General features: G+C 46.0%; 3 protein-coding genes and 1 pseudogene across 3 annotated transcripts; 1 reads left to right on the forward strand and 3 right to left on the reverse strand.

Annotated features, from left to right (window-relative positions):
* Positions 1–69: 69 nt before the first annotated feature.
* Positions 70–6,715, forward strand: LOC117838294 (uncharacterized). Its single transcript, XM_034718261.2, has 9 exons — positions 70–544; positions 1,816–1,975; positions 2,072–2,133; positions 2,235–2,329; positions 2,482–2,595; positions 3,355–3,417; positions 3,521–3,618; positions 3,715–4,145; positions 5,034–6,715. The coding sequence occupies exons 1-9, from the start codon at positions 142–144 to the stop codon at positions 6,509–6,511; spliced, it is 2,904 nt and encodes a 967-aa protein (XP_034574152.1). The 5' UTR covers positions 70–141; the 3' UTR covers positions 6,512–6,715.
* A 2,897-nt stretch (positions 6,716–9,612) lies between these two features.
* Positions 9,613–11,907, reverse strand: LOC140221401 (serine/threonine-protein phosphatase 7 long form homolog; annotated as a pseudogene).
* A 6,487-nt stretch (positions 11,908–18,394) lies between these two features.
* On the reverse strand, positions 18,395–21,102 carry LOC117836471 (FBD-associated F-box protein At3g49020). The gene is made up of 4 exons (XM_034715905.2): positions 20,531–21,102; positions 19,435–20,319; positions 19,023–19,172; positions 18,395–18,846 (listed from the first exon to the last, which is right to left on the reverse strand). The coding sequence occupies exons 1-4, from the start codon at positions 20,555–20,557 to the stop codon at positions 18,469–18,471; spliced, it is 1,440 nt and encodes a 479-aa protein (XP_034571796.1). The 5' UTR covers positions 20,558–21,102; the 3' UTR covers positions 18,395–18,468.
* Positions 21,103–21,653: 551 nt separating this feature from the next.
* LOC117835629 (formin-like protein 8) lies at positions 21,654–26,429 on the reverse strand. Its single transcript, XM_034714977.2, has 5 exons — positions 26,252–26,429; positions 24,394–26,143; positions 24,108–24,310; positions 22,960–23,201; positions 21,654–22,820 (listed from the first exon to the last, which is right to left on the reverse strand). Exons 2-5 carry the CDS (start codon positions 25,851–25,853, stop codon positions 22,032–22,034), a joined length of 2,694 nt encoding a protein of 897 aa, XP_034570868.1. The 5' UTR covers positions 25,854–26,143; positions 26,252–26,429; the 3' UTR covers positions 21,654–22,031.
* Between the last annotated feature and the right edge of the window lie 204 nt (positions 26,430–26,633).

Raw genomic sequence — 26,633 nt, forward strand, 5'->3', positions numbered from 1 at the left:
TGTAAGAATATTATCCCTACGGACCTTCAGAGTTCCCAGAATTACGCGAAACCCCCCCTAAAATCGAGGAAGAAACCTATTGACTTCCTCTCGTCCCCGAGTAACCAAACCAGAGGCGTCTCCACCTTCCTCGATCCAGCCATGTCGTCCGCGCCGCCCTCTCACCAATCCAAACCCTCCCAGCACCGTCGCCAGCACCACAACCCTGGACCGAGGCAGCCGCCGCCGCCGCAGCGCTACGTTCCCAAATCCGCCTCCCCCGCGGCCCCAAAACCTTCGCCCCCGTCCCAGCCATCGCTCACCACTGCGCTCCGATCGTCGACCGCCTCGTCCTCCGCATCCGGCTCCGGCACCGGCAGGAACACTAGCGGCAGCGTTGGTGGCGGGGAGGCTGATGGATTCGTCGCGTACCTGCCGCATGACGAGGCGGTCGCGGCGGGGCTCGGTGGCCTCGACGCACACGAGTCGCAGGCCGTCGTCGACCTCCTTAACGACGCGCTCGCCGCGCTCCTCCGGGCCAAACCTCGAGAGTTCTGGCGCCAGGGTAAGCGAAAACACTGGCCTGGATATTGGTCACTGATCGAACCTGCTATTGCTTGCTTCAGTGTTGTTGATCGACTGAATTTAGGGAGCCTTGTGATGTTTATCCTTTCATAACAAACCAATGCTGTCATTTAAGCATAAAATTATAGTGGGCATTTACATGTTTAGAAACGTCTGATTCTGCTATCACGGTTGGATGCTTGGGATTCGCAGTGTTTTTGTTTTGCAGTTCTCTTTCAGTGTGCATAGTGGCTTAAACATCTGTGCTTCTGTTTGATCTTGTTTTGAAATACTACATGCTTCTTTCTTGGATATTTTCCTGCCTATATGTAAAGTTGCAGGTCAAGGCTCTTATCAAACTATGTTTACAGTGCAATTTAAACTATACTGGGTTGTTGTGGTTAATTCGAGTGACAGTCCCCGAAAACATATCTACTACTCCCTCCGTTCCAAATTGTAGGTCGTTTTGGCTTTTCAAGATAGATAGATTTTGCTATGTATCTAGACATAATCTATATCTAGGTGCGTAGAAAAAAAATCATGTATCTAGAAAAGCCAAAACGACCTACACTTTGGAATGGAAGAAGTATTAGTTATTTGCTGGATGCATTTTCAGTTATGCTCAGATTGCAGTGAAAATCTCACTCACTCTGTTCAAAACTTGAAAGCGTGACCTGATTTGATTTTTTAAAAAACATCTGATTTGAGTTAAGTTTCTGTTACACCTAAGATGTCTCTGCGGTGGTTTGCATATAAATAATCGTGATTGACACAAGAGTCGTGCTATCTGAAGTCTACTATTAGCGAGTAAATATCAGGTGCACAAGAGTATATTAGTGAACTGTACATACTCAAACTCATACCTCGTGTCTGCTCTATGTGGCCCAAATGGGGGGGGGGATTCTCTCACCCATCTTTGGCTGACTTAAACACAATCAGATTTAGTCAAATGTGCATATGTTTACTGATATACTCTTGTGCACCTGATACTTGCAGTTAGCACTCCAGGTACTATTCACATGTATTGTCTTGTACTCTTGCCACATTCCTGAATAGGCAGTTAGAGAAACAGGGTAAAGATGGTTTCTATAGACTTATCGGTTGCCAATACTGTTGTTTGGATTTAGCCACATAAGGATCTGTCTTTCACTTGTCCATGATTCTTGAAAACAAGTTATCCCAATAAACAATAATTGAATCAATATATCTGTTAATATGATTAATTTACTATTACGGTATGGACATATTAATGCTAACTTCTATTCTTTCCAGTGGCACAGAATACATCTTTGCATGACTTCCTGGATAGTTACCTACAATTCAGGCACCGTTGGTATGATTTGCCACACCGGGCCCCAAAGGGGGCAGTAGCAGGTTTGGTTGTTGGGGAGCTTGAGCTTTGCCGTCGTGTGTTTATGGTCCTCTACCGCATGTGAGATTTTCGTCATTTCTCATTTTCTGTATAACCTTTTCACTAAGTCGCATTTGTTTGTTATGACTTATGATATGCTTCCTTTTCGTGTTTTAGATCCTCAAACAAGGATCCTGGAGCAGGTCGTGGCGAGTCCCTTAGTTTGAAGGAGCATACAGGTGGGATTAGTACTACTCATTTATTTATTGTGTGGGGTTTATTGAGGTGCACCATCGGTCAAAGCATACCATATTCACAATTCCACAATGTTCCTTTGTAGCCCTGCTGCTGGAGAAAAAATTGCTTGATCTGCCAAAATTGTTGGATATATGTGCTATATATGAGCATGACAACAACAAGTTAACAAGTTCACTGGTTAGTCCCTGAAGTAGCTTTTTTTTTTTTGGTTGTCTTAAGCACTTTTGTTTACAAATTTTTAATTTGAAATCTATTTTGTTCTTTTAGCTAAATTTTCTTAATCATGGACACTTGTGTTGACAAAGAGCACTCTCTTTCTGCTTCTCCAGGTTACAAATGCTATTAATGTGCAGCCAAATGCCCTGGATGGCATTAATATTGTCATTCCTGAGTTCCTTGGCATTTTCCACACGATGCATGATAGGTGCATGGCATCCTTACAGGTCATCTTTGCAATTTGTTTCTATACCTTGTACTCACTCATGGAATTGATAAAATCTTTTTTATTTGATAGCAATATTCCATAGCATTATTTAATAATTACTGCTTGTATGCTTTTAGTCTGGAGAAACTGCATGTAGGTGCGGTATGGCTTCTTGTATTTCATGCACTCTTCTTTTAGATCCAAGATTTTCAGTCCTTTGTTCATGCTATCAATGATTATTTAGTGCTGATTCCTTAATTTGTGACTACTGCCTTAAAGTGCAATGTGTCTTCCATTTCCTGGTCTCTTTTGATGTTTGTGTTCTACTATCTTGTGCAATATCTGGTCAACTTAGCATAATGTACATAATCTCATACTCTTGACTCTTCTCCCTCATTGTTGTTTGCCGTGTATCTCTATTAACCTTCCCTGAAATGCTCTGTTCCCTGTTCCTTAAGCATTACTGGTACATGCCTAGTTTGGTTAAAAGTTTTTGTTTCTGGCAATTGAGACGATTTATTAGCTGTTCCAGGACATTTGTTATCAAACTCAGCAGTTGACAATGATGATAACTAAAAGTAAATGATTTCCTTTAAAGAATATTTATTAACATCACATATGCTCAAATGTTTAATTGATGAGCTTAACTTTTGATGAGGACCAATAATAACAATACTGGATTTGTCATGTATTTTTCAGCTATTGGATAGTAGTAGTTCTTTCCAGATATCTCATATGTATTGAACCTATCTGAACTAGTAACTACAATTGAATACAGGTGCTCACTTCAACCGGATCAATTGATAATGGATATGTTCAACTTTGTAAAGATTTCTTGGAGGTTACTTCAATCCACACTGGACTTATTCTGATTTGCCTACTTTATATTTTTCCTATTGCCACCTCCCACCCCCTGAATTGATGATAAACTTAATTTACTACAGGTGTTAGATTTTATAAATGATGCAATTGTTACTCTGGATTCCTTTGTTGGTGCTTATCAACCTGCTGCTTTATTGTTCTGTACTAATTTTGAAATGAAGTAAGCTTCTCATTCATCCCAATGATGTTTGATGCCTTCGAGATCGTTCCCTATTTTGTCCCTCTGTAATGGTGCTTATCTCCTTCTTGATTGCAGCTATGGTGTTGAGGAATTACTGAATACTCTTTCAAGGTTGTACGATTCATTGTTACCATCATTGCTTCAGGGTTTTAAAGTTATGTCCAAGTCCCAGAGCAATAGAGAGGCATCACCTGACAGCATGCTTAGTGACACTGCTCTTGGTATAAGGATGTTGTCAAAGAGAACAATCAAATTCGGTTGGAGATTGTTGCACTACTGCTATTTAAATGATCAACTTAAGGAGCACGATGCTCAAACTTCTACTAAGATGTTTCCAGCTAATGTTGAAGACCCTATGATCAGGGGAGATATCTTGGTTCAAACACTAAAAGATATAAATAGAGAAGCCGCATACTCTTCTCAACTGAACCATGGAAGTACTTTCCTCCAATCACTAGAAAGTGAATTTCAGTTAATGAGTCAGATTGACAACATTCGGAACAAAGGTACACAATCAAATTATTCACCCAAATACCGATTGTAATGTTTAGTAGGTGATCTAATAGATTGTTTGTATAAGTCATCATAAAGTGTTAATGCCTCACGCAAGGACATTTTTTTGCATATATTTATGAAAAATGTTTATCCTACTGTGAAGCCTGCTCTTACAATCACTGTGTGAGTTAACGGAGCTGAAACTGTGATATGCTTCACTGTTTTTTCTTAGAAGCTTAGACTTCCAGTTTTATGAAGTGTCATCTCCCAATAAACGACAAACTTTGAATAGCAGGATTTTGCAATCATGTGTTAAAAAGGAAATATTCTTGTCAGAATCATCATTTCATTGGATTTTTTGTGCTTATGAGTCTGACGTCTTCATTTGAGTTGACATTTCCCCCTATCATATGGCCTGCTGTTTTCTGTGTGTTGTTTAGATGATGTTGGAATGTATCTTTTCTGAAGGGTTGGTATAGGGAGTTATCTTTTAATGAAAGGATTTCCTGCATGAAACTACACATGTAATTTTACAAACATCCACCATTTACTTAAAAAGGGTGCTACTTAAGTGTTTCTTATGTCTAATCTAACTGAGTTCTAACATGTTTCTACATAGTAATCAATTCTAGAGTGAGTAAAGGCGGATTTAAACCCGATTAAAGCTTTGTATTGAACATTTCAACTGTTCTGGTACTTCCATTTTGTTTATATCATCCTCGATCCTTGAGTTATGGTTTCATAAGAAAGTGTACCAATTATTTCTACATTATGTCGTGTGAGTAATTTACCACAGCATTGTTTAATTAGTGTACATGCTACATCTTTTACTTTCGAATTCATATTGATGCCAGAGACCTTTTGTGAAATGTACTTTATGTTTCTTCCACTCTTAACAGGATGGATATACATGGATGATGAGCAATTCCAGTTCATATCACGTTTGTGTGGATCTACTCACTCTTGGAATAGTGTACCTGATTTGCCAGTCTCTTCTCATGGTGGTGAATTACAACAAAAGGATGAGGAAACTGCGATGATTGAGTCCAAGATTAGTCAGATAAGGGACCTTTTCCCTGATTATGGGAAGGGTTTCCTTGCTGCTTGCCTGGAAGCCTACAACCTGAACCCTGAGGAAGTTATCCAAAGGATATTAGAAGGAACACTTCATCAAGATCTTCTAGCTCTGGATACTTCATTGGAAGAGATGCCACAGAAAAAACTCACACCAACTGCTGTGAAAGATAAAGGAAAGGGCATATTAGTGGAGACTGCACCTCAAATTACAGCGAAACCTTATAAAGTTGCTGAGGCATGTTACGTTGTTCAAGATGGTCCATCTTCTGCAACTTCATCAGCATCCCAGGGCCCTTCTTCTGCAATTTCATCAGCATCACAGGGCCCATCTTCTGCAGTTTCATCAGAATTCCAGGGATCATCAACTTCATCTGTATCATCTGTCCCACAAGGTAGATTTACGAGGAAAGCCAATGATGATTTGCCTGACACTGCAATTCTGGACTCAAAAAATGCTAAAGAAGCTGTTAGATCTGTTATCCTTGACTCCCAATATGAATATGAGGACGAGTATGATGATTCATTTGATGATCTTGGCTTCAGTGTGGTAGAGTCAAGTTATGAGGAAACTGATGGTGCCAATGACACTGACGCTTCATCACATGGCCCAAGATGGAGTTCACAGAAGAAACCGCAGTTTTATGTCAAGGATGGGAAGAATTACAGTTATAAGGTTGCTGGTTCAGTTGCTGTATCCAGTGCTCGAGAAGCAGCTGTCATGAGGCAAACTCAAAAAGATACAATCTATGGTCTTGGCCGTGGTGGAAATGTTCCTTTCGGTGCTCCAAGTAGGCAACATATAGATGTCGAGGAAGAGGAGGTTGATGCTGCAAACAACTACAGCGGAGGAATTTCAAATCCCCGTGGACGAGGAAGAAGGGGGGGTGGCAGGGGTCAAGGCAACCCTCAGGAGAATGAGAACCCCAGTGGACGAGGCTATGGCCGCGGTGGTAGAAGAGGGGGCTGGAATCAAGGCTACCTGGCTGAGGAAAATGGGAACCCTAATGGTCAACAAGGATTTGGCCGTGGTGGTAGAAGAGGGGGCTCAAATCAGGGCAATCCAGCTGAGGAAGACGCCAACTCTAATGGCAGACAAGAAGGTTTTGGCCGTGGTGCAAGACGAGGGGGAAGGAACCATGACCGTTCATCAGAGGACAATGAGGATCATGATCCAGCACAAGGCTTTGCTCGAGGTGGGCCAGCGCCCAGGGGTGGTGGCCCTGGAAGAGGAGGTGGCCGGAATCATCACAGGAGAGATCGGGCCATGAAGAAGCATATGCAAGGATTGACAGGGCTTTAGCTTCTGGTAGCATTCAACTTTTGAAGAGAGGAACTGTAAATGCCTTTTTTTGGGGCACACAGCCAGAATTTTGTACTTGTTCCATTTTGAATCATTACGATGTCTTGAAGACCCTCCATAGGTGCTCGTCTATATTGTCCAAAAATAGCATATGTAATGAGATCGCATAGAGGTGAATTGTCCTTTAGTACTTTGTTTCGTGCAGTGCTCGGTACTCGTCGTTCCTGTTCAGTGTTTCAGTTGTTTGTTAGGAGCAGCGTTTGTGCTATTGTCTATAAAACAGATAGCACAGGTATATGTGTTGTATTGTTACTTGTTATCTCGGAGACGTACGGTCGAGACTGCGCTGCTAGCGTCCGGACGTCGGAAAATTTTCGTCGAATGTTCCGATAAAATATTAAAAAATACTTAGTCGGAAAATTTTCGTCGAATGTTCCGATAAAATATTAAAAAATACTTAGTGCAACATTAGCTATCCCTGTTTGCAATATGAAAAATAATAAAAATAACTACGTCGTTTGACTTTAGGATAGAAAATTTCCATCGCAACATGAACATTATGTTTTATGCAATATTCACAGTGAAACATGCAGAAACAATAGTTGCAATATTAATGCTTAACTATTGCAACATATGTCGAAGTGTCCGATTTTTTAGAATTTCGGTAGTTTGTTTTGTAGCATTACTGTAGAAGAAAACATCAATTAATCAGAGTTGTATTAGAGTTTTATACGCCGTATAATGCTGAGGTCATTTTCTCTTAATTCGTTACCTATTTAGATGACTAAGAAAAGGAAATATAGCTCAATTGAGGCTCTAGCGGTTATTTTGCTACGGCAGATTTTTGAGAATTATGATGCCACAGAAACTATTTGTTTTGAAAAATGTTTCGTAAAAGAATGCGCATGACAGTAACTTTTTTATTCATTTTGCGGATTGTTTTTGTCACAGTTTATGTCTAACTGAGCCTTGGCCCGTAAGCAGGTCCAGTACCACTCGCCGGTTTCTTGATTTCCACGGCAAAGCAGACCAACTTTTTTGTATTTTGGCCCTTTTCACGAAAAAATCTCACAAATAGGCCCCTGGCGAAACCAATTCGGAAAATGGACCCTCAGCCAAGGTATAACGTCTTGGCGCCAGACGTCCTGGCGCCAAGGTCCCTCCGCCGCGCCTCCACCGTGGCGCCGGCCCGCTAACGTGGCCCCGAGGCTCGGCGCCAAGATGCATGGCGCCAAGCCTCGGCGCCAAGCCTTCAACCATATATACCACCCCTTCTTCCTGCCCGAGAGTTCCTCCTCATTATTCTCCACTCTCTCGGGTTTTTACTCTCCCTACTTTGCCCTAGACTACGAATCGACATTGTAGCTTAGGAAACTTTCATTTGATCCGTGGATCCTGAAGAGCAAGGTATCCTCTCTCCGTCGTACCTTTTTTCACATCGATTCACTATATATTTCTTGCATTTTTGAACTTAGGGTTTCATGCAAATGTAGGATGCCGAGGCGTGGAAAAGTTAAGAAACTAAGGTAATCTTAACGCCCGTAGTTATGTTATGTTATATACTCATTGTTGTGGATCAAATGAAAAAACCTTAATTGTAGGTTTATTCTTAAGTGCGTTTGATTCATAGAACGAAATAAACAAAATTGTAGTTATGGCGCAAAGAAGACCGGAAATGCATTCGATCCATTGCCTCTGCCTAGTGGTGTTCCAGTGCCGATGTGCTTTTGCGGTGATCCTTGCAAGGTAGCCAAGTCCGAAGAACATGCCACGTATAGGCAGAGGTATTGGATGTGTTCCAACTTTGCGTTTGAACCTACACTTCGTCAGCGCCGCATTAACATGTTGGTAAGGAAATGTTGTTGTCTTATAATTATTGTCCATAATTTTTTTTATAACAATTGCATTTGTTGTAGACCCCTCCACCGCTGTGTGATTTTGAGCAGTGGATCGACACTGAGATGAATCCTGAAGACAAGGAGTTTTTGGAGTATATGATGCGCTGGGATGCAGAGAGGAAGGAGGTGTACGAGAAGAGGCTCATAGAGGAGGCTGCGGAAAAGGAGCACAAGGAAGAGGAGGAAAGGAGGCGGGTTGCTGCGAACAGGGAGGAGAGAGAGAAGAAGCTTGAGCGGGCACGTCGAGCGAAAGCAGCGGTTGAGGAGAATCCCGATGCCTTAAGGAAGGGAAGGTGGCCTCGTTGCACTCAGTAGCCATATTTAGGTTCTAGTTCTATGGTTTATTTATGAACAATATTTTCTACTGTGAGACTTTTATTATGTTGTCATGTAATAATGCACTTTAAGTATGGACACGCAATTTGTAGACGACATATGTTCATTTTGCGATGTAATGCATTTCGAAGTCGTAGTCTACTGAAATATCCGTAGAAAATAAAATGGTACTTGTTAGCGAAATTTCGGCAGAATTTCCCCTACTTGTTGATGCAATCCATAAAAAATTACGAGATGAATAGTGAATATAAATACAAGCATAGAAGCATAGAAGCATATGACACAAGCATATGACACATTCAGAATAGAATCCACAATAGTTCAGAATGAAAGTCCATATATATACAAATAGTCCATATGATACAAAGTTCGCAATCAGAATCGTCACTGCCTCCTAGTCTTACCCTTACCCTTGTGACCAAGGGCGTCGGTGCCTGGAGTGTAAGGAGAACGTGGATGACGTAGTCTAGTGCCCCCTACAACCTGTGTAGGCTGAGTCAAGGGAGCCTCCTGGAGCTGAGACGGGCCAATCTCCTCGGCCCTCTGCTCATCGTCGTCGTCCTCGTCGTCGACTTCCTCGGATGCAATTGATTTCGAACCTGAGGGGCCTTGGCTGGACGTACCGACGTCTCCTTCGCGCAGGGATGGAACGTGCACGTCTCGCGTCGTGGCAGTCCTACAACCACAACGAGCAGCGGCAAGGCGAAGCCGATTTGACAATCGCTGCAGTAGTAAAAACAAGTTACACAAATGAAGAATGTAACGTATTAATAAAGTATTAGAAAAAATAATTTGAGACTTACCTCTAGGAAGCTTCCAATCTCGGGGTCCCTAACTCGTGGACGGATATGCTCTATATCTCTAACCGAGCTTTGTAGGGTACGCCCCTGCAACAAATGACTAAGTCACTAAAGCAATAAATGACTAAGTCACTAAATGACTAAATGATTAAGTTAGATGATCACTAAGTCCTTATCTAACTAACTAAATCTCTAAGTAACTTAACATAGAACATAGAAAAGTGAAGCAATTATCTTACCATCCTATCCAGGATTGGTCCTGCCTCCACCTGCCTTCCCGCACGAGTACTCTGATCGTACACCGTGTCTTCATCGTCGGATGAGTGGATATCGACATAGTCATCTTCCGTCCACGCTGCCCTCAGCCTGTGCCGCGTCGCACCTTGGTACCAGCTCTGGTATTGCCTGTACGCACTGTTTGTATGCGGCTCGTTGTTCTCGTCCACGTTCTCCTCGAACTGGTCCTATTCCTGAATGTACGTGTGGTGGAACGCGGCCCACTCAGAGACCTTCCTTTTCTTCTTTCGATCCACGCCGCACGTCACGTTACACGTTACTGTTAGCCAAAATTTAGTTAATAGTATTGAAATATATGAAATAGGAAAAGACTTACTTGTGTAACTCCATACTAGTCGAGGTCGCCTGTGGTGGCCAAATCTGCCTCATCCCAAATTGATGTGCTACTCGATGTGGCAGGTGGTACTCGATAGCATAGAAGCAAATAAGAGGGCACACCATCCTATAAATATCATCGTCCGTCGCACACATGAAGCTAAGAGGAAAAGGAAGTGGATCGTCTCCGTCGTAAGGCTGCCAATTTACCTGCAAAATTTGAATCACAAACGTTAGTTGTTATACTAAAAGATTACAAAGCATGTTTAAAAAAAATTCACTTACACTATGAGCAGTGAGCGCGTCTATCTCGTTGATGTAATCAAGGTACGCGCGGTCCAACCTCGTATGGCTAACCTTAACCTGATCCCAAATATATGCCCATGTCGGCTGTCGTCTCGGCGGCTCACCTGGGAACCACGGTCGACGCGGCATAATCTCGGGCCGACCAACAGGAAGACGGGACCACATCCATAATTGCAACAGGTAGACACACCCACCAACTGACGGGGAGCCCGAAGTCCGACGGCACGCCTCGCACAGCTGCCGGTATAGGAAGCACAACACAGCTGATCCCCAGCTGTAAAAACCAGCCTGGTGCCAGTCAGTGAGGCAGTGGATCCACATCCAAGACGCAGTCACCTGTAGCGTCTGGGAAAAGAACGCAGGCAAAGAGGTGTAGTATCCACGCCCTGCAGTAGTGCCCAACTGTCTCAGCATCCGCGTCCTGGGGGCACTGGCCGAAGTGTTCCCGCAGCCATGAGATTAGCACTCCAGATGTGCGAGTCCCCTGCTCCTCAACCTCTCGCCCTAGGAAGGCTGCGACTCGTGCTCTCCAACCCTCTGAGACGCACGGCCCAGTGACTGGCTGGTCCCGAATCGACAGACCCAGCATCTTCTGACAGTCCTGTAGGGTCACTGTCATCTCTCCGAACGGGAGGTGAAAGCTGTGAGTCTCGGGCCGCCACCTACATTTCACCGGATTATTATTTGATAACATGTAAAGACATAACAAAATGAATATGATTAGTGGTAATAGTACCTGTCAACCAACGCCGTTATAGCCGCTGAATTGAACTTGGGCATCCCACGATGAACCTAATACGAGATGACATCTAGGCCAGCCATCTATAGCAAAGGAGTGTAGCGGTCGTCGTACTGCAGCGCCAAAAACCCATCATGGGCTCTAGAACGAAGGAGCGGAAGGACCTGCATGCAAATAAATCGAGTCAGAGATTTCTTAGGACACAAGACGTGGACGCTTGCAAAGCTTTAATCATGAATTGTAGATTATTACCTGCCCTGCCGCTATGAGACGACCTCGGTGGGTCTGGTCGTACGCTTGGTCTAGAAGGTGGAAGTGCGCCATCCTACAAAAAAGGCAAAAAAAAATAAGATTAGTAAACAATAAATCATGAAGTTAGAGATGTAGAAACACAACCTTTATGAATAAAACACATATCAAGTAACGAAAAGAGCTACTAGTCGCACCTCACTAATCTGCCAACGGCAAGTGCGTGAATTATGACCCAATCTGCCGCACTTGCCGCACTTGTTCTGTTCTGGATCAGCAAGAAATGGTGTTGCTCTACCACGCCTCGTTCTTCTGGATACCTGATCCATAGTCATGTTATGCCTCGTCCGCTTCCTTGTTCCACGTTTGTTCCAACGGTATGCAGGATCCGCAACATATTTTGGCCCATCATACGGAAGCCACTCTCTAGGATCCCGGAAAGGCACGAAGCGGGGGCTCCATGTCCGCACAAGGGTGTCTACGCTGAACTCATGTGGTATCATGCTCTCGATATCAAAATTGCGATGCCTAGCTGCTACCACCAAATGAGAACATACGAAGTGGTACTGCCTTGGCCTACCACAAGTGCACTTGAAATCTCGGAGAACTACCACATGTATCCTCGACTCTCGGATCTCACCGTCGGACGTTGTACCGCCCCTATGCTCGACCTGATAAGTCCCTGAGCTGAGATCAAAACATTGCACCTCATGTGTGGAAGCCCTTTCATTTGCAATGATGAGATGTCTCTTTGGTTTTTCAGCCCATCTCTCCCCAGCAATCTGCAACGCTTCTGCTTTTGCGTGTCTTTCATTGAACCACGCAACAAGTCTGTAGAAGGTGAATTCAACGATTGCGTTCACAAGCATACCACGTATCCCCAATAACAACTTATTGAATGACTCGGCCATGTTACTGCACTGAAACTCGTACCTCCAACCACCGGCGTCGTGAGATCTAGTCCACTTATCTAAATCTCTCATCAAACCAGCGAGCCATTGTCTACCTTCTGCATTTGTTGCGGTCCTTACCTGCTCCAATTTGCGCTGAAAGTAATAGTCCTCAAGCTGACGTGCTGCAACTTGAAACAGATCAAAATTATCCTTCACACCATCCTTCCGAAAAAGGTTCTCCGCAAGGTGCCGAGTGCACCAACGATGATGCAAAGGTGCATAACCCTCTATCTGTTCTTGCACAGCATGAAGTATGCCCTGATGCCTATCGGATATGACGCCAACCTCCCTACCAAGACCAATCACATGTATCCGGACTAGTCTTAAGAACCACCCCCAACTGTCATTGTTCTCCCTCTCAACCAATGCAAATGCCAAAGGAACCAACATATTGTTCGCGTCACAAGATATGGCTATAAGAAGTGTGCCTCTATATTTGCCAATCAAAAACGTACCATCAATAGAGAAAACAGGACGACAGTGCCTAAAGGCTTCCACAGACTGAGGGAAGCACCAGAACGCACGCCCGAATATCTGCCTTCCGTCCTTCCAAGCATTTGGCTTTGGGATGTACTCATAATGCATGCCTGGATTCACCGCTTTAATTGCATTAAAAAGCACTGGCAGCTGCTCGTACCCAGACTCCCAATCCCCATAAATCATCCTCCACGCTCGCTGCTTAGCCCTCCAAGCTTTACCATAAGTTATCACATATCCTCCATAAATCTCCTCAACAGTTCTTATAATTGTTCTCACTTTCATGTTGGGTTGTTCCTTCAATATTCCCATCAACCGCTTCGCAATGGTAGATGTTAGCTGCGGATGTCTCACTGTAAGCTCATGGTCAGCACAATTATGTGGACCGACAACTTTTGTGATCTTCCACTTCCCGGTGATATTTTGCTTTCTTGCACAAACCCTCCATGGACACCGTTCCTTGTCACACACAACTGTGTAACGGCGCTCCGCATATGAATGCAACACTTTGTACGGTCTCTTCTGTATCACCGCAAAAGCTTGCAACCATCTCTTCAATGCGGGAAGGTCCTTAAATACCCTACCCTCCTCAATAACCATACTAGGACCAGCTTCAGGAGCTTCTAGGAGCTCATCATCACGTCCTTCCGCAAACGCCTGATCGGAAAGAGTCAGGTCGCTAAACTCGTGAACTATCGGATCACGACGTCCAGGGAATTTACGCCTGAACATCTCAATATCACTCTCTGTCATCTCTCCAACAGGACGATCATCATCAGAATCAAGATCCACTCCCATCTCGTATGCATCTTCATCATTCAAAATTTCAACACTATTAGAGCCACGCAATCCATCTCCACATTGCACTTGCGCATCAACTAGAGGCACATCCACATTTTCTGGAATATCTCCTGCGCCATCAAGTACAAATATGAGTAAAGAATAAGTGGATGGAACGAATGGATTATCTCTTATCAATAGAAACCGGTGAGACACTTACTCGGATCATTCTGAGTGAAAATGAACTCATTAGGAGAGTCTGTCACATCATCAACAATCCGACAACCATGTCCAACTACTTCATTAGGGGCAGATTCAGCATCGGGAATAGTAGGTGCAACATCCACGTCCATAACAGGTTCTGGGACGGGAGGATCGAAATGTGCCCGTTGACCCATTGGTCGGGAAAACCGACGAGGATTTCGATCAACTCCCACCGGACGAACAACCACTTCAACACTTGGGGAATGACCATTCATAACCGTCCTCACATATTTCTCCCACTGACCTGCACACCGAATTGGGACCAACTTCCTTTGAATGTTGAGAGGGGAACCTAGGTGAAGTATGCCCTCGATTGTGATTTCATCATTTTCATGACAATATAACTCCTCCCGAGCCCTTGCAACCAACTCACTAAACGATGGTTTCTCATCGAATATGACAACCTCACACTGCATGCCAACAAACTTAACACATCCATATTCATCCCTTTCCACAGTGCCTCCGTAATATATGCTCACTACGTTCTCCATCTAGTATATCAATATAACGACGCACAATTCATTTAGTCCATAATAAATTAAACATTCTAAGTCTACTAAATACAACTAACTAACTATGTCACATATACTAACTAACTATGTCACCTAATATGTACCTACATACTTACCTATACAACTACTTAACTAAATATCGTAATAACTAGTTTACTATGCTATTAGTTATCATATCTAACAATTATATCTATCTGTCAACTTATCTATCTACCTATTTTATCTAACAATTCTAATTTATCAATATTACTATTTTATCTAAACCTATCTATCTACATTATATTACAACAATTACCTTCGATCGGTCGGGAGCGGGCACAGGACGGGGAGCGGCCGGCCTCAGGCCACGGCGGGCGGAGCCTGGCCGGAGGGCACCGGCGAGCGGGGAGGCGCGGCTCGGGCCGGGAGCCTCCGGGCGGCGCGTGCCGGGGCGGCGCGCGGCGGGCCGCTCCTGGCGCCGGGCGGGCGCGCGGCGGGGCGGGCCGGGGCGGCGCGCGGGGGGCCGCCGGGAAGCCGGCCGGGGGCGCCGGTGGGGCGGCGCGGGCCGCCGGGCGAGCGGCGGCGGGGCGGCCCGTGGGCGCGGGCCGCCAGGCGGGCGGCGGCGGGGCGTCGGCCGGGCGAGCCGGGCGGGGCCGGGGGCGGGTGGCGACGGCGCGTACGGTGAGGGGGGGGGGGCGGCGGCGGCGGCGGCAGACTATGAGCGCGGCGTGGTTGACCGAGATGTAAAAACAAACTGCGCTGAAGGAAGGCCGACGTTATGGTAAAAGGCTTGGAGCCAGGGAGGCTGGCGCCGAGCCTCGGCGCCAAGATCTATGGCGCCAAGGCTTGGCGCCGAGCCTTGGCGCCACAGATCTTGGCGCCGAGGCTTGGCGCCGTGGATCTTGGCGCCAAGCCTCCGCGCCACGTCAGCAGCCCGACGCCACGGTGGAGGCGCGACGGAGGGATCTTGGCGCCAGGACGGCTGGCGCCAGGACGTTATACCTTGGCGCCAAGACGTTATACCTTGGTCCATTTTCGGAATTGGTTTCGCCAGGAGCCTATTTGTGAGATTTTTTCGCGAAAAGGGCCAAAATACAAAAAAAGTCGGCAAAGCAGAAGCACCCAGATTGGTCCCACTGTGTTGCAGCTAGATAAGAACGGTCGGCGCTAATCACGAACCCCCCACTCCTGACTCCCCCAAGCGGCCGCGCCCACCTCGTCTCGCTCTCGCCCGCACTAGCGCCACCGTCCGTCTGCCCTCGTCGCAGCGCGGCCGCCTTCCACCCTCGTCGCCCCCATGGAGCAGTGAGATACCTTTCCCTCCCCTCTTCAACCTACATTTCTTCACCACGGCTCGTTTCTCTCCCCGCAAAACCCTCGGTTTGGTTTGGTTTGATTTGGAATAGCAGGCCTCGGTTTGATTTGGTTTGATTTGGAATAGCAGGGAGGGATGAGGGATGGACATGATGGAATGTAGGGAGTTGGGATGGGAACTGAGGTTGTGAGAATCGAAGAGAATCTTCGCTTCTCTCCCCGCAAAACCCTCAATTTTTGGTTGTTAAAACGGTTTGGTTTGGTTTGATCTGGGATGGCAGGGAGGGATGAGGGATGGACAAGATGGGATGTAGGGAGTTGGGATGCGAATTGAGTTTATGAGAATTGAAGAGGACCTTCGTTTCTCTCCCCGCAAAACCCTCTTCAAAACCCCTCAATTTTCGGTTATTAAAGGCGGTTTGGTTTGGTTTAGTTTTTTTTGATTTGGGATTGCAGGGAGGGATGAGGCATGGACTGGAGGGGATGTAGGGAGTTGTGATGGGAACTGATTTGGTCAGAATCGGATCACAGAGAGGGATAGACAGGACAAAATGGAGGGAGGAAGATGGGATGGGGTTATTGTGCATACTGCATAATTTACGTGTGGTATGTTTATGCTATTAATCTGCTGGATGATGGTGCTCTTTTTAAAAGATGGAGGGAGGACAAAATGGAGGGACAAATTGTTGGTTAACGGCTACTGCAGATGATGGTATTGTCAGTGCCTGTGATTGGATTGTAGCTGGACGTTATGGTTTGGCATGATTTGCAACTTATCTCTATATGTCTAATTTATCACAGATGTAACCTATCAACTCATGGCTGATTTGTTGTTTCTATCAAAGAAAGTACTGTATTTGTTGTTGCTTTCACCTGAGTTAGCACTGAAGTTGTTGTTCCTGTCACCTGAGCTAGCACTGCAATTCTGTTATTTATGTGCCTTGTATGCTCTTGAATGCAATATGAATGTCAGTGGCTTTTTGTGCATCTCTGTGTAAGAGATGGGAGGTACATGGATAACAATGTGCATGTTGATGCATTTTGCTGCACCTATGTCTTGAATGCAATTGAAGCTGTTATTATCTTGTTGCAGCTGTTGCAGCATAGCCGCAACCATCTGTTAGTTTGGAGTTGCATCATAAGTAGTCTATAAGTTAATTGAACAGATAGCGCAGATAGTCATAAAATAAAATAAGGGAGGAGTCTAGTGCATGTTGTCAGAATAAGACAATGATAGATCAAAAGAGAGAAAAAGGGAGATATAAGATGATCTTTTAAGGTGCTCTTTTTTAGTTGTTTTTTTTCTTTGGGACAACACAAATTGCTTACAAAATCTTTCATCTTTCAGCAATGCTTATGTTATGATCATAATTGTTGAAGTGTTACTTTGGGATCTTACATAGTCATAAAACAAAAGAGGATTTGTCGTGTGGCTTGAATAGGATGGTGCTTAAAGAAAAGAGAGAATGGTGTGATGTTAATGGTTTGCTATCTTGGTCTCTTTTCATCAGCACTAGATGTTAATACTTCTAGCCTTTTTGTTTGAAATATGGCCTTCTGAACTATGTGGTTTGCTAATCATGTTATAACTTAGAATGTAGAATAGTTGTGTTGTCAAATTCCTTTTTTTGCTGATTTGTTGTCTCGTAGAGTATAAAATCTTGTCTTCATGCATGTTTTACTTCTGCCTTTCTGTGGTAGCATAAATACATCATTGATTTCACTTCCCTTTCAACAACTGTGTATGCATATTTGGTACTTCATCTTGATCTCGTGAATCATGGTCTCATGCACCTTTTTTTTATTATGGGACGTATTATCATGGTGAAAAGTAATCTTGTTCAATGCATTTGTGGCAGTTTGCTTTCATGTGTTCTCATGTGTTCTCTTTTTGTTGTAAATTTCAGCGGTGTAGGTGGAAATGCTTGGATTATGGACAGGAAGCTCAAGCACAAGCTGAGGGCTCTTATATTGTCTTTGCTGGAGGAGGACAATGACATCCCTGGAGTCCTTACCCCAGCGAGGGCAGCAAAGGAAGCTGCAAAGGAGGACCAGCTTGTGAATGCTGCTCGTGCAAAGGTCGCTGAGTTCGTTTCCCGTGCTGCTGCCCCAGCCTCCGGTGCTCCGGCTCCTGCTGTTGGCGGTCCAGCCCCTCCACCAGCTCAGGCCTTCGCCCCACAGGATTCCTCCCCTGCCCACGCCCTCTCTGTCCCGGCACCAGGCCCATAGGGCACTCCTTCATGCTAGCAGTGAATGTTGTGGTGTGCTGATGTTGAAAACTTCGAGTGAGTGCTCCTCAGAAACCTGATGTGACTTGCCAAAGTTGATGCGATCTTACCAACATTGATGGGATGTGGTGGTGTTCACATGAGACATCCCTGAAAACTGCTGTGGTGTTAACGAAGTGGTGGTTATTAGTGCTGTGATGTTGTTCATGTTATCCATATCAGTTGTTTCGATGCTACTTGTTGAATGTAATGATAGCAAGCCACTAGGATTGAGAAAACTACTTGAACTAATTTGTGCAAAAGTAGCGAAGAGCCGAAGGTAATACTAGAGGGAAGGGGGGTTGGGGGTTGTCATTTGGACAAATGGCTTATACAAATAAACATGACATCAAGCCATCAACGAATAAGCCTGATGCCTGATGGGTGCACAGCGTCAGAAAGTGAACACTTTGCCATCATAATATCATATAACTCACGATACATAATCTTATGCAAGATAAAACTATTTCTTCAGCATTGAAGTGGGCGGAAAATTATTTGTATGGGGCGGCTAACGTCACCGGTTCCAAATTGCTTGACCAGTATGTCTTCCTCATTCTTTCGGAACATTGATGTCTTTGAAGAACAGACTGAGTTAGTAACTGCTTCACATTTTTGGCAGTATTTTTTGTCTTCTAAAAGAAGAGTCTCCAAGTTGGGAGCCCGCTTGATGACAGTTCTAATAAGATCCAAATGCTGCTTTACTTGCTGGAATCCACCAAATTCAAGCCTTTTTAATTGCAAGAAAGATGTCGAGCCACCAAGCTTTGTAGTGCTCCAAGAACCAATTGTTCTTTCAGAACATATTTCTCTCCTCTGTGTGTCCTTTCCACAAATATGGTTCCATATCTGCATTCCACATGAGCATACTTTGTTGGAATTCATTTGTACATGCCAATACAAGATTTGTAGCATTTACAGGGGCATAAGCTCAACATGTCTTTAGAAAAGGGAATACAGAGCACGCATGAGTTTCTCCAATGTATCTGACTAAAGGGACACAACAGAAACGATAAATTTGTTACCTTGATACCGAATATTTGGACAGAAGGTGCAGACTCAAGTAGGACCAGTGTCCATAGAAGATCAAATTCCACATAGATCCCATGTAGGAATAGCTTCCTTAGTGTCTTGAAGGAATTTTGAAGTTCTTTTCCTTCTGGTGCAATCCAAATCTGCGATAAAATGAATTGATTCGTATGCTCCTCAAACAATTTTGTAACCATGAATAAAGATATGTGCGCTTCGGGTTGCCACTCTAAATAAGAAACATGAATATAGGCCAAGTAATAAACACTTAGATTGAGAACATAGTATAGGGACAAAAGAGAGTAGATGGTATCTAAACCTAAAAAATGGAATCAAATACTGTTCAGTTGTTCTAAATTGCGTTGAAACATTTCTTTTTCGTGAATAGTATTACTAAGAAATGCTTACCTTTTCTCCGTGGAAATTCAAAGTAAGAGCCTGCACATTTGTCGTATCACCTAGAAGTTCAGTTATCTTGAATCTTGCGTGATGACTTAATGCAGTACAAATAAGTTTTACTTCCTCAAGGCAAGGAACAAAACTGAAAGAAACAGGAAAAGTATACGAATCCCAATGTTTACACTGTAGCTGCACTAATTTTGGAAGGCGGATTAACTGAACCCTCTCAAAACTGCATGAACAAAGTTCGAGTGCACGCAGTTTTGAGTTCGGTAGATCCATCTTCAGTACTGATAAGAACCCAATATCACAATCATGGAGAATAAGATTTTGTAGTTGCTCACAGCTAAGTAAAAGGCGGTGCATGTCTGGTTCTGTGAAACTCGCATTATACAAAAAGAGTTTTGTTAGGCAACCAAAAAGGCGAGGAGATGAGTCGAAAAAGAACATCAGGCTCTGTGCATGCTCCTGCATATCCTTTTCATCAGAATAACGACTGCACTTTACAGTTGGAATCTCAAGCTCCAAGTTCTTCAGTTTACCACTGTCGATAGCATTGCAAACTAGTTTGCCAATGTCCAACAAGAGATTGGTGACCAAGCCGACCCTAAGGCTCAATGTCCTGATGTTGCTTTCTCTCTTGGGCGAAGCCAAGAAGCTGCTCATGAATTTAATTAGAGCTTCCATTGCTTCACGTACCAATTTGTAATCGACCACTGTGGTGGAATTCTGGGGCATGAAATGCTCTGCTTCTAAGCAGAGATGAGAGAGCAACAAAGGAAGGTGCCCCCACCGTGTCGACAGGATGCTGGTCTTTATGACTGTACTTATGCTAACTTTCTCCAAGATTGCGAGTAAGATATCATCTGGTAATTTGCTGATCCTGTCTTCATCCTGCACACATGGGGGAAGGGATGCTTAAAGTAGAATGACTATATTCAGTTGGTTTCAGATATCAGGTGTTACTGGAAACAAAAAGAAAAAGGTTTACATCTATCTAGCTCAAACTAGCACAGTTTATAATAAATTAATAATGCTGCTCGAAAAAATGTGACTGTAGAAACTGATGGTACATTGAAAAGAAGAAGAAGAAGAAGAAACTTACATGGTTTTGGACATCACTGGACTCCATAAGTAAATTTGAGGGGGCTTTATTTGGCACCTCTGCCGGACAATTTGGATAGAGGAATTTCAGAAAACCTTAGATCCTCACAAGAATCGGGGGGGAAACACGCTAAACTGCTCCAAAGAGGGGCGGAGCCAGAATCACGAAGCAGATCTGCACTGAAACTAGGCGAGCAAGCTAGAGGTTCCCTGAGCCTGAGCTGTGTGTCTCCAAAGAAAAACCAGCCGCAAGGCACCCGCGCGCCGGCGACTGCGAGGGGTGGTAGCTCCCGCGCTTGGATGCGAGAAAATTCTGGAGTCGAGCTCGTGGCCAGTACGACGCAGGTGCAGATCAGATATATGGTGTCGTGAGGTGTTCTTCTCGGATACGAACTGGATGAGCTCGAGAACTAGAAATGCACCCGCCGATCCTCTTTCCGTTCCGCGGGTGGCAGCGAGAGAGAGCTTTTCCCGGGCGCGCTGGGGAAAGACAAATTGGGCCTGGCCAGATGTTGGGCCACATCTAGGCCCGTAAAATGAAATACCGCCTTCGCCTCGGTCGGATCCTGCCTGGATGCGTTTGAATCCGGAGCGGCTATTGCCTATCGCCAAACGGCCTGGATCATTTCATCTAGTGTAATATGTACGTTAGAGTTGTTGACAGATACCAGCATGAAGAGACTCATGAACCTTGTAGTCATTCCGATCATTCGCCTCAAAAAGAAAACGAGAATATACTTCCTCGCGGCCCTTCCCCCACCCTTTCTTTATCCCTACGCAAAAGACTGAAGTGATCACCTGTGCAGAGAAAAGGCGGCGACATGGACGAGCAAGGCTGCTTGCCTGTGCTTCTGGAAATGGAGTAGACTATGATGGTAGCTTTGCTGGAGGTTATGCTTGAACGTCTTTTTCCTCTATACGGCTGCGTCTTTTTGCAGATATTAGGGAGGATGGCAGACAGGCTGAGATCTTCTGTAACTTTTGTGCAAAGTGATATAAAGCGTTCATCCACTAAGGTGTGATTACAAGGTAAATGTTGTTCCCAATTTTTTAGCAAAAGAAATTACTCTCATGTTGTTACCAGATTATAAAGAGTTAAGGACGGCAAAATTTGTACATCCTGATGAGTGATAACATGTTCCCAGGTTATATTGGATGAGCATAATTACATAAGAACAGAGTATAGCCATAGCTCAGAAGCTGCAATGCACTACTACATACTAAAAGCGAGCAACTTCTCTATCCTCAACCTCAATTCTGCAAGTTACCCAACCAGAGAGAAAGAACTTGCTATGATTATTTTTCTTTTGTACAAAAAAATTTCACAGGATTCAAACGTATACACCCCCCATCGTCCCTAACTTTGGTGCTCCCAAGGTTAAACGTGTGACTCGTTCTCAATGTCATTGTGACATCTGCTGCAGCTGCTAAAGCTGGCAAAGTTGATGTACTATGTTCGTTCCAAAATTCAGTTTGTGACTTTGTTCCTGAACCTCTCTGTCCTATGAAGATGAACTGTCATCGTCAGAGTTGTTCTCTCTTCGTTGTCCATAGAGACTTAGAACTGGCAATGAGGTCGTAGCCGAGATGCGGAATGACCTGGCCGACCCGATGACCGTTCTGTCCTGCTGCATCCGGCCAACCTCCTTGCAGACATGATCCAGCGTCGAGAGGAAGTCCCTCACCACCATGAATATCCTAAGAGGGTGTGCTTCCTCTTTCGCGGTGTCGCCATGGAAGTACTCGGTGATGTCTTTTACTCTCACCAAAGCCCTCTTCTCCTCGCCTCTCACTTGCTCGATCTCCTTATCAGCTTCCTTCAGAAAACTTTGCATTGTCGTAAAGAATTTCTGCCCTTGGGTGCATTGCCCCTCGAGCTGCAAAACTGACTTGATCTTTTCAAGGCCTGTTTCTAGCTTATTCACATAACCGTGCAACACATCGAAGTCCATCATAGCTGCTTTCTTGACATTTCCTAGCTCGCTGCTGAGCCCGGACACAAGTTTCAGGCCTTGCCTTCGTAACTGCTCGTCTTTAGAGCTATGAATAACAATGGCACTTTCTTTTTCTGATTTTGCATCTTCTGATCGAATGATTTCTTGGACGACAAAATGCAATAGCGTTGTTTTACCATCAGTGCCCTTGACGTCAGCAAGTTTTAGGAGAGTGTCAAGCTTGAAGGCTTTGGCCTCACCCCGGTTTGTGCCAACATTCATCCGGTTCCCAGTTCTCAGCACTGCTTCGAGGAGTTTCAGGAACAACCTACTGCCTCTAAGATCTTCGCAGGCTGCCTGGAAAAAAAAAGTGAAGAAATGTTAGGTAACTACAAGTCTAACATCTGCAGTAGGGATTGAAACACAAGTCAGTGAAAATGTCAGTAATCAAAATGATGAGGTGGTAGAAGGATTCATGCAGCATGGATTAGCATACCTCTAGCGTTTCAAAAGATTTCCTTAAGTAATTTATTTCAGTCTCGAAATTGGCTCGGTATAGCATGGCATCAACTCTTTTGAAGGCAAATGGTATATCAAGCACAGCTTTGAGAAAGCGCTCTGCAGAACCAAGTTTCGACAAGTCACCATTATAATCTCGTAGTTTGAGTTCTTCCTCTTTAGTAGGAGCCATCTTGACTAAAGTTTCCAAAAGTTCAGTTCCCAAGCATTCAGCGTTACCTGTTTGATAATACAGCAGAATGACAAGATAACTATCAGCAGACTCCCATTGTACAGAGATTATGTGCTAAACGTCCAAACAGCTAATACAGCAACAGGCACTAGCATAAATCGTTAAACTGATAGCGTGTACTCCCTCCGTTCCTGTTTATAAGGCGTACACGCATATCAAGATTCAAACTTTACAATTTTTGACCAATAATTTAGCCAACAATTTTTTGTTTTCTTAAAGTAAACTGGATATGGTTGGATTTATAATCAAATATACTCTTCAATGATTATAAGTTTATAAGCAAAAATAAGATTCATATTATGCCTTATAAACAGAAATGGAGGGAGTAAGATTCAGCCTTTCTGTATAGAACCAGAGCAATAGGAAAAAAATGTTCAATGTAATTGATGGACATTTTTTCTTCGAAACTTGCCAGCTTGAGAAATGGAAGACGCGTCTTTGTCCTACAGAGATTTCAAGTCTCGAAAAAAGAACGTCCTAGACTCCTAGTAATTTGTTGAGATTTTGTATCAAGAACAAAGGTTTCTGTTAGTTTCAACGCATCTTAAGAACCTGTCATTATTTAACAGGTATGCACATCAAGCTCCGAAAGAAAAATCTCATAGAAAGGAAAACAGAGAGTCATTAATATTTGAAAAAAGCGTCCTACCAAAGCATCCGGATGCAGAATCCCAAATTCCCGATAACAATCGGTGACAACAAATCCAATTTGTGAATTAGAACAGAAAGGGAAAAACAAACTCTTATTTTTGCTAGATATTTAGAGTTTTTTCAATATTTAGGGTGATCAAATCAGGAGAATTACTTTCAGTAAGAAACTTCGGCCACTGAATTTATCTGAACGCACAAAATCAGCGCTGGAGTGGGCCAAGGAGCAGCGTAGTGACACTCACCATCCAACAGTGCATCAGAGACCTCCTCGCGCGTAACATTCAACGCACGGAGCAGGATGGCGATGTTCTGTGCTTTCTTGGGGTCGAGCACCCTGTCCTCCTGCCTCAACGGCGGCACGGTGGCCTTCCTTCCTGCATCCCTGGACGGCACGGCTGGCGTTGAGTTGTTCATGAACAATGCCTCGATCATGTCCTCATCCAACCTGAAAGAAATATCTCCACATCAAGCATAATTCACTGATATCCAGCCATAACAGCGCGTGTGGTAATGTAACAAGATCTCAACTGGAATGAGCTTGACTTCAGCTGGTCCCAGACCATGGCGCGGTCGGAGGTCGCCCGCACCTTGTCCCAGTGCAGCGGCTTCAGTTTCGGCCGCGGCTCGCCGTTGCCAACGAGACCGTCTACCGCGTCGTCCCCTTTACGCATTGACGTGCTCCCGTTGTTGTCCACTGACGTTGCCTCCGTGATCGGCATCGGCATGGCAATGCGGGGCCCCTCCGGAGGCAACGGCTTGAGCAACCGGCGCCGCGACGTCGGCCCGGACGGCGGCTCCGCGGGCCTTGGGATTGTACTAGACGGAGGCTTCGGTGGCGGCGGCGGAGGAGGAGGTTTAGAAGCAGTGTTGGGTTTCGGCGGCGGCGGTGGAGGAGGAGGTGGGGGTGGAGGTGGTGGTGGCGGCGGCGGCGGCTGTGTTGGTTTGGAGGATTGCACCGACCGCGGGGACGGCGAGATCACCTGTTTGATGTCGGGTGTCGAGCCGGCGGAGAAGCGCGTGCGCGGGGGCGTGCGACGGGAGCGCGCGGGGGGCGGTGTCGGCGCAGCAATGGCCGCGACCGGCGGGAAGCAGTCGCTGGTGAAACTGGGGAGGCTTCGGCGGGACGCGGTGGTGGTGGTGGGCGGGCTGGACGCACTGGCCTCGCTCCACGTTTCGCCGCAAGCCCCGCCGCCGCCGCCGGAGCCCCCGGAGCGCTGGCGCGGCGTGTAGTAGGCGTCCTCGTCGGAGGAGCCCATCGTGGCCGCGCGTCGCAGCGGCGGGAGAGGCCGGAGCTCCGGGCTCGGGTGGTCGGTGGGCTCGTCGCGGCCCAGCCCGCGGCGCGCGCGCTCGCTGCGCAGCTTGCGGTACGGGGAGCCGATGAGATCGGCGGCGGTGGGCCCGTGGTGGCGGCCGGGCGTAGTGGGCTCCACCGTGCCGACGTAGAGGAACTCGGCGGCCGAGGGCGCGGCGTGGTGGCGCGCGGACCCGCGGTCGGGGCCGAGCAGCTTCTGCGAGTCACCGCGGCGGCGCGCGCGGCTGGTGATGAGGAACGCGCACGCGAAGGCCAGCAGCGCGACCGCGGCGGCCGCGGCCGCCCCCGCCGCGACGATGCTCGCCTTCGCAGGGCCGCCGTGGTGGCCGCCATCACCAGCCGGAGTGGTCGGGACGTTTGCCGCGACAGTGGTCGGCGTGGACGTCGTCGCCGTACCACCACCGCCGGCAGCAGGCGCCGTCGGTGGCGCCGGAGGGAAGAAGTCGCCGGGAGGCCCGTCAGGCGTCGCCGGGTCGGAAGTGAAGTCCGGAGCAGGCGGAGGCGGTGGCGACGGCGGCGGGGTCCACTCGATGGGGAACAATGGCTGGTGCAGCACCCGCCTGGCAACACCGCCATCGACATCGACGGACGACGCCGCGGCCGCCGTAGTGAAACCGCAGCACAGTAGCAGCGCGGAGAAGGCTAGTAGCAGCCTGACGGTGGTGGCGGGAGGCATTGGCGGTGCGCCAGAAGTAGAAGAAGAAAAATAAACCGATCGGCCGCGGCCTCGACTTTCTAGAGCGGGAGCGAGGGGAGAGAGAGCGTGGGAAGGGGAGAGGACGCCGCCATTTTTGGCTCCGGAGCAGTAACATACACTGCTGCTGCTGCCATCGGCGGAGGAGATCGATCAACCGTCTCGCTCACACGTGGCGCGGGAATCTGCTGCTTTCCGTTTGCTCTTTCCGCAGCTCACTCTTTTCCTTCCCTCCCTCTCTCTCTCTTAGCTTCTTCGCTTTGGATCCCACTCTGCAGAGGAAGAAAAAGAAGATCCAATCAGGAACGGCGAGAAATTTCGGTTGCGATTATCATACGCCATTATACAACCGACGAAGAAAAGAAGGTTCATTAACGCACACTTTTGGTTGGAAATGGAGATTTTCGCGTCGCCTTTGCAAATCAGTGGAGGATTAAAATACAGTTCCATGGAAGGTTGGTGCTTGGTTCGTCGCGGAGGCAAGTAAATATTCCACGATGGGTCGGCGCGCGGGGCAGTAAACACATGCTGAAGTGGAACCTGATTCTTTGCGTGCCAACAAACTCGATGCGATCGATCGATCTGAAAGGTCTCTATGCGAACACTCGTGCTATGCCTTGCTGGCTTTAAAAATCCTTCGTGGATTTCATGAGTTCTTTGTGTGGTACGCCCCGATCAATGCATCTAGCGCGACATCGAGAGGTACTCTGCTATGACAAATGGGCCTGGCTCGTCGCCTGTTACGCTCCGCTGCACCTGCCC

The sequence above is a fragment of the Setaria viridis genome, chromosome 9 (assembly GCF_005286985.2).
Source record: "Setaria viridis chromosome 9, Setaria_viridis_v4.0, whole genome shotgun sequence".
In the NCBI taxonomy this organism is placed as follows: domain Eukaryota; kingdom Viridiplantae; phylum Streptophyta; class Magnoliopsida; order Poales; family Poaceae; genus Setaria; species Setaria viridis.

Bases quoted from the DNA above. Each gene is read 5' to 3' on its own strand.
- LOC117838294 (XM_034718261.2), top strand. From the start codon at position 142: ATGTCGTCCGCGCCGCCCTCTCACCAATCCAAACCCTCCCAGCACCGT. The intron at 2,330-2,481 runs GTTAGTCCCTGA...CTGCTTCTCCAG, and splicing joins ACAAGTTAACAAGTTCACTG to GTTACAAATGCTATTAATGT. The intron at 4,146-5,033 runs GTACACAATCAA...CACTCTTAACAG, and splicing joins TGACAACATTCGGAACAAAG to GATGGATATACATGGATGAT.
- LOC117836471 (XM_034715905.2), bottom strand. From the start codon at position 20,557: ATGGAGTCCAGTGATGTCCAAAACCAT. The intron at 19,173-19,434 runs GTAAGCATTTCT...ATTTTATCGCAG, and splicing joins TGAATTTCCACGGAGAAAAG to ATTTGGATTGCACCAGAAGG. The intron at 18,847-19,022 runs GTAACAAATTTA...TGTGGAATGCAG, and splicing joins TCCAAATATTCGGTATCAAG to ATATGGAACCATATTTGTGG.
- LOC117835629 (XM_034714977.2), bottom strand. From the start codon at position 25,853: ATGCCTCCCGCCACCACCGTCAGGCTGCTACTAGCCTTCTCCGCGCTG. The intron at 24,311-24,393 runs GTTGAGATCTTG...TATTTCTTTCAG, and splicing joins CTGAAGTCAAGCTCATTCCA to GTTGGATGAGGACATGATCG. The intron at 23,202-24,107 runs GTGAGTGTCACT...ATTATCAAACAG, and splicing joins CTCTGATGCACTGTTGGATG to GTAACGCTGAATGCTTGGGA.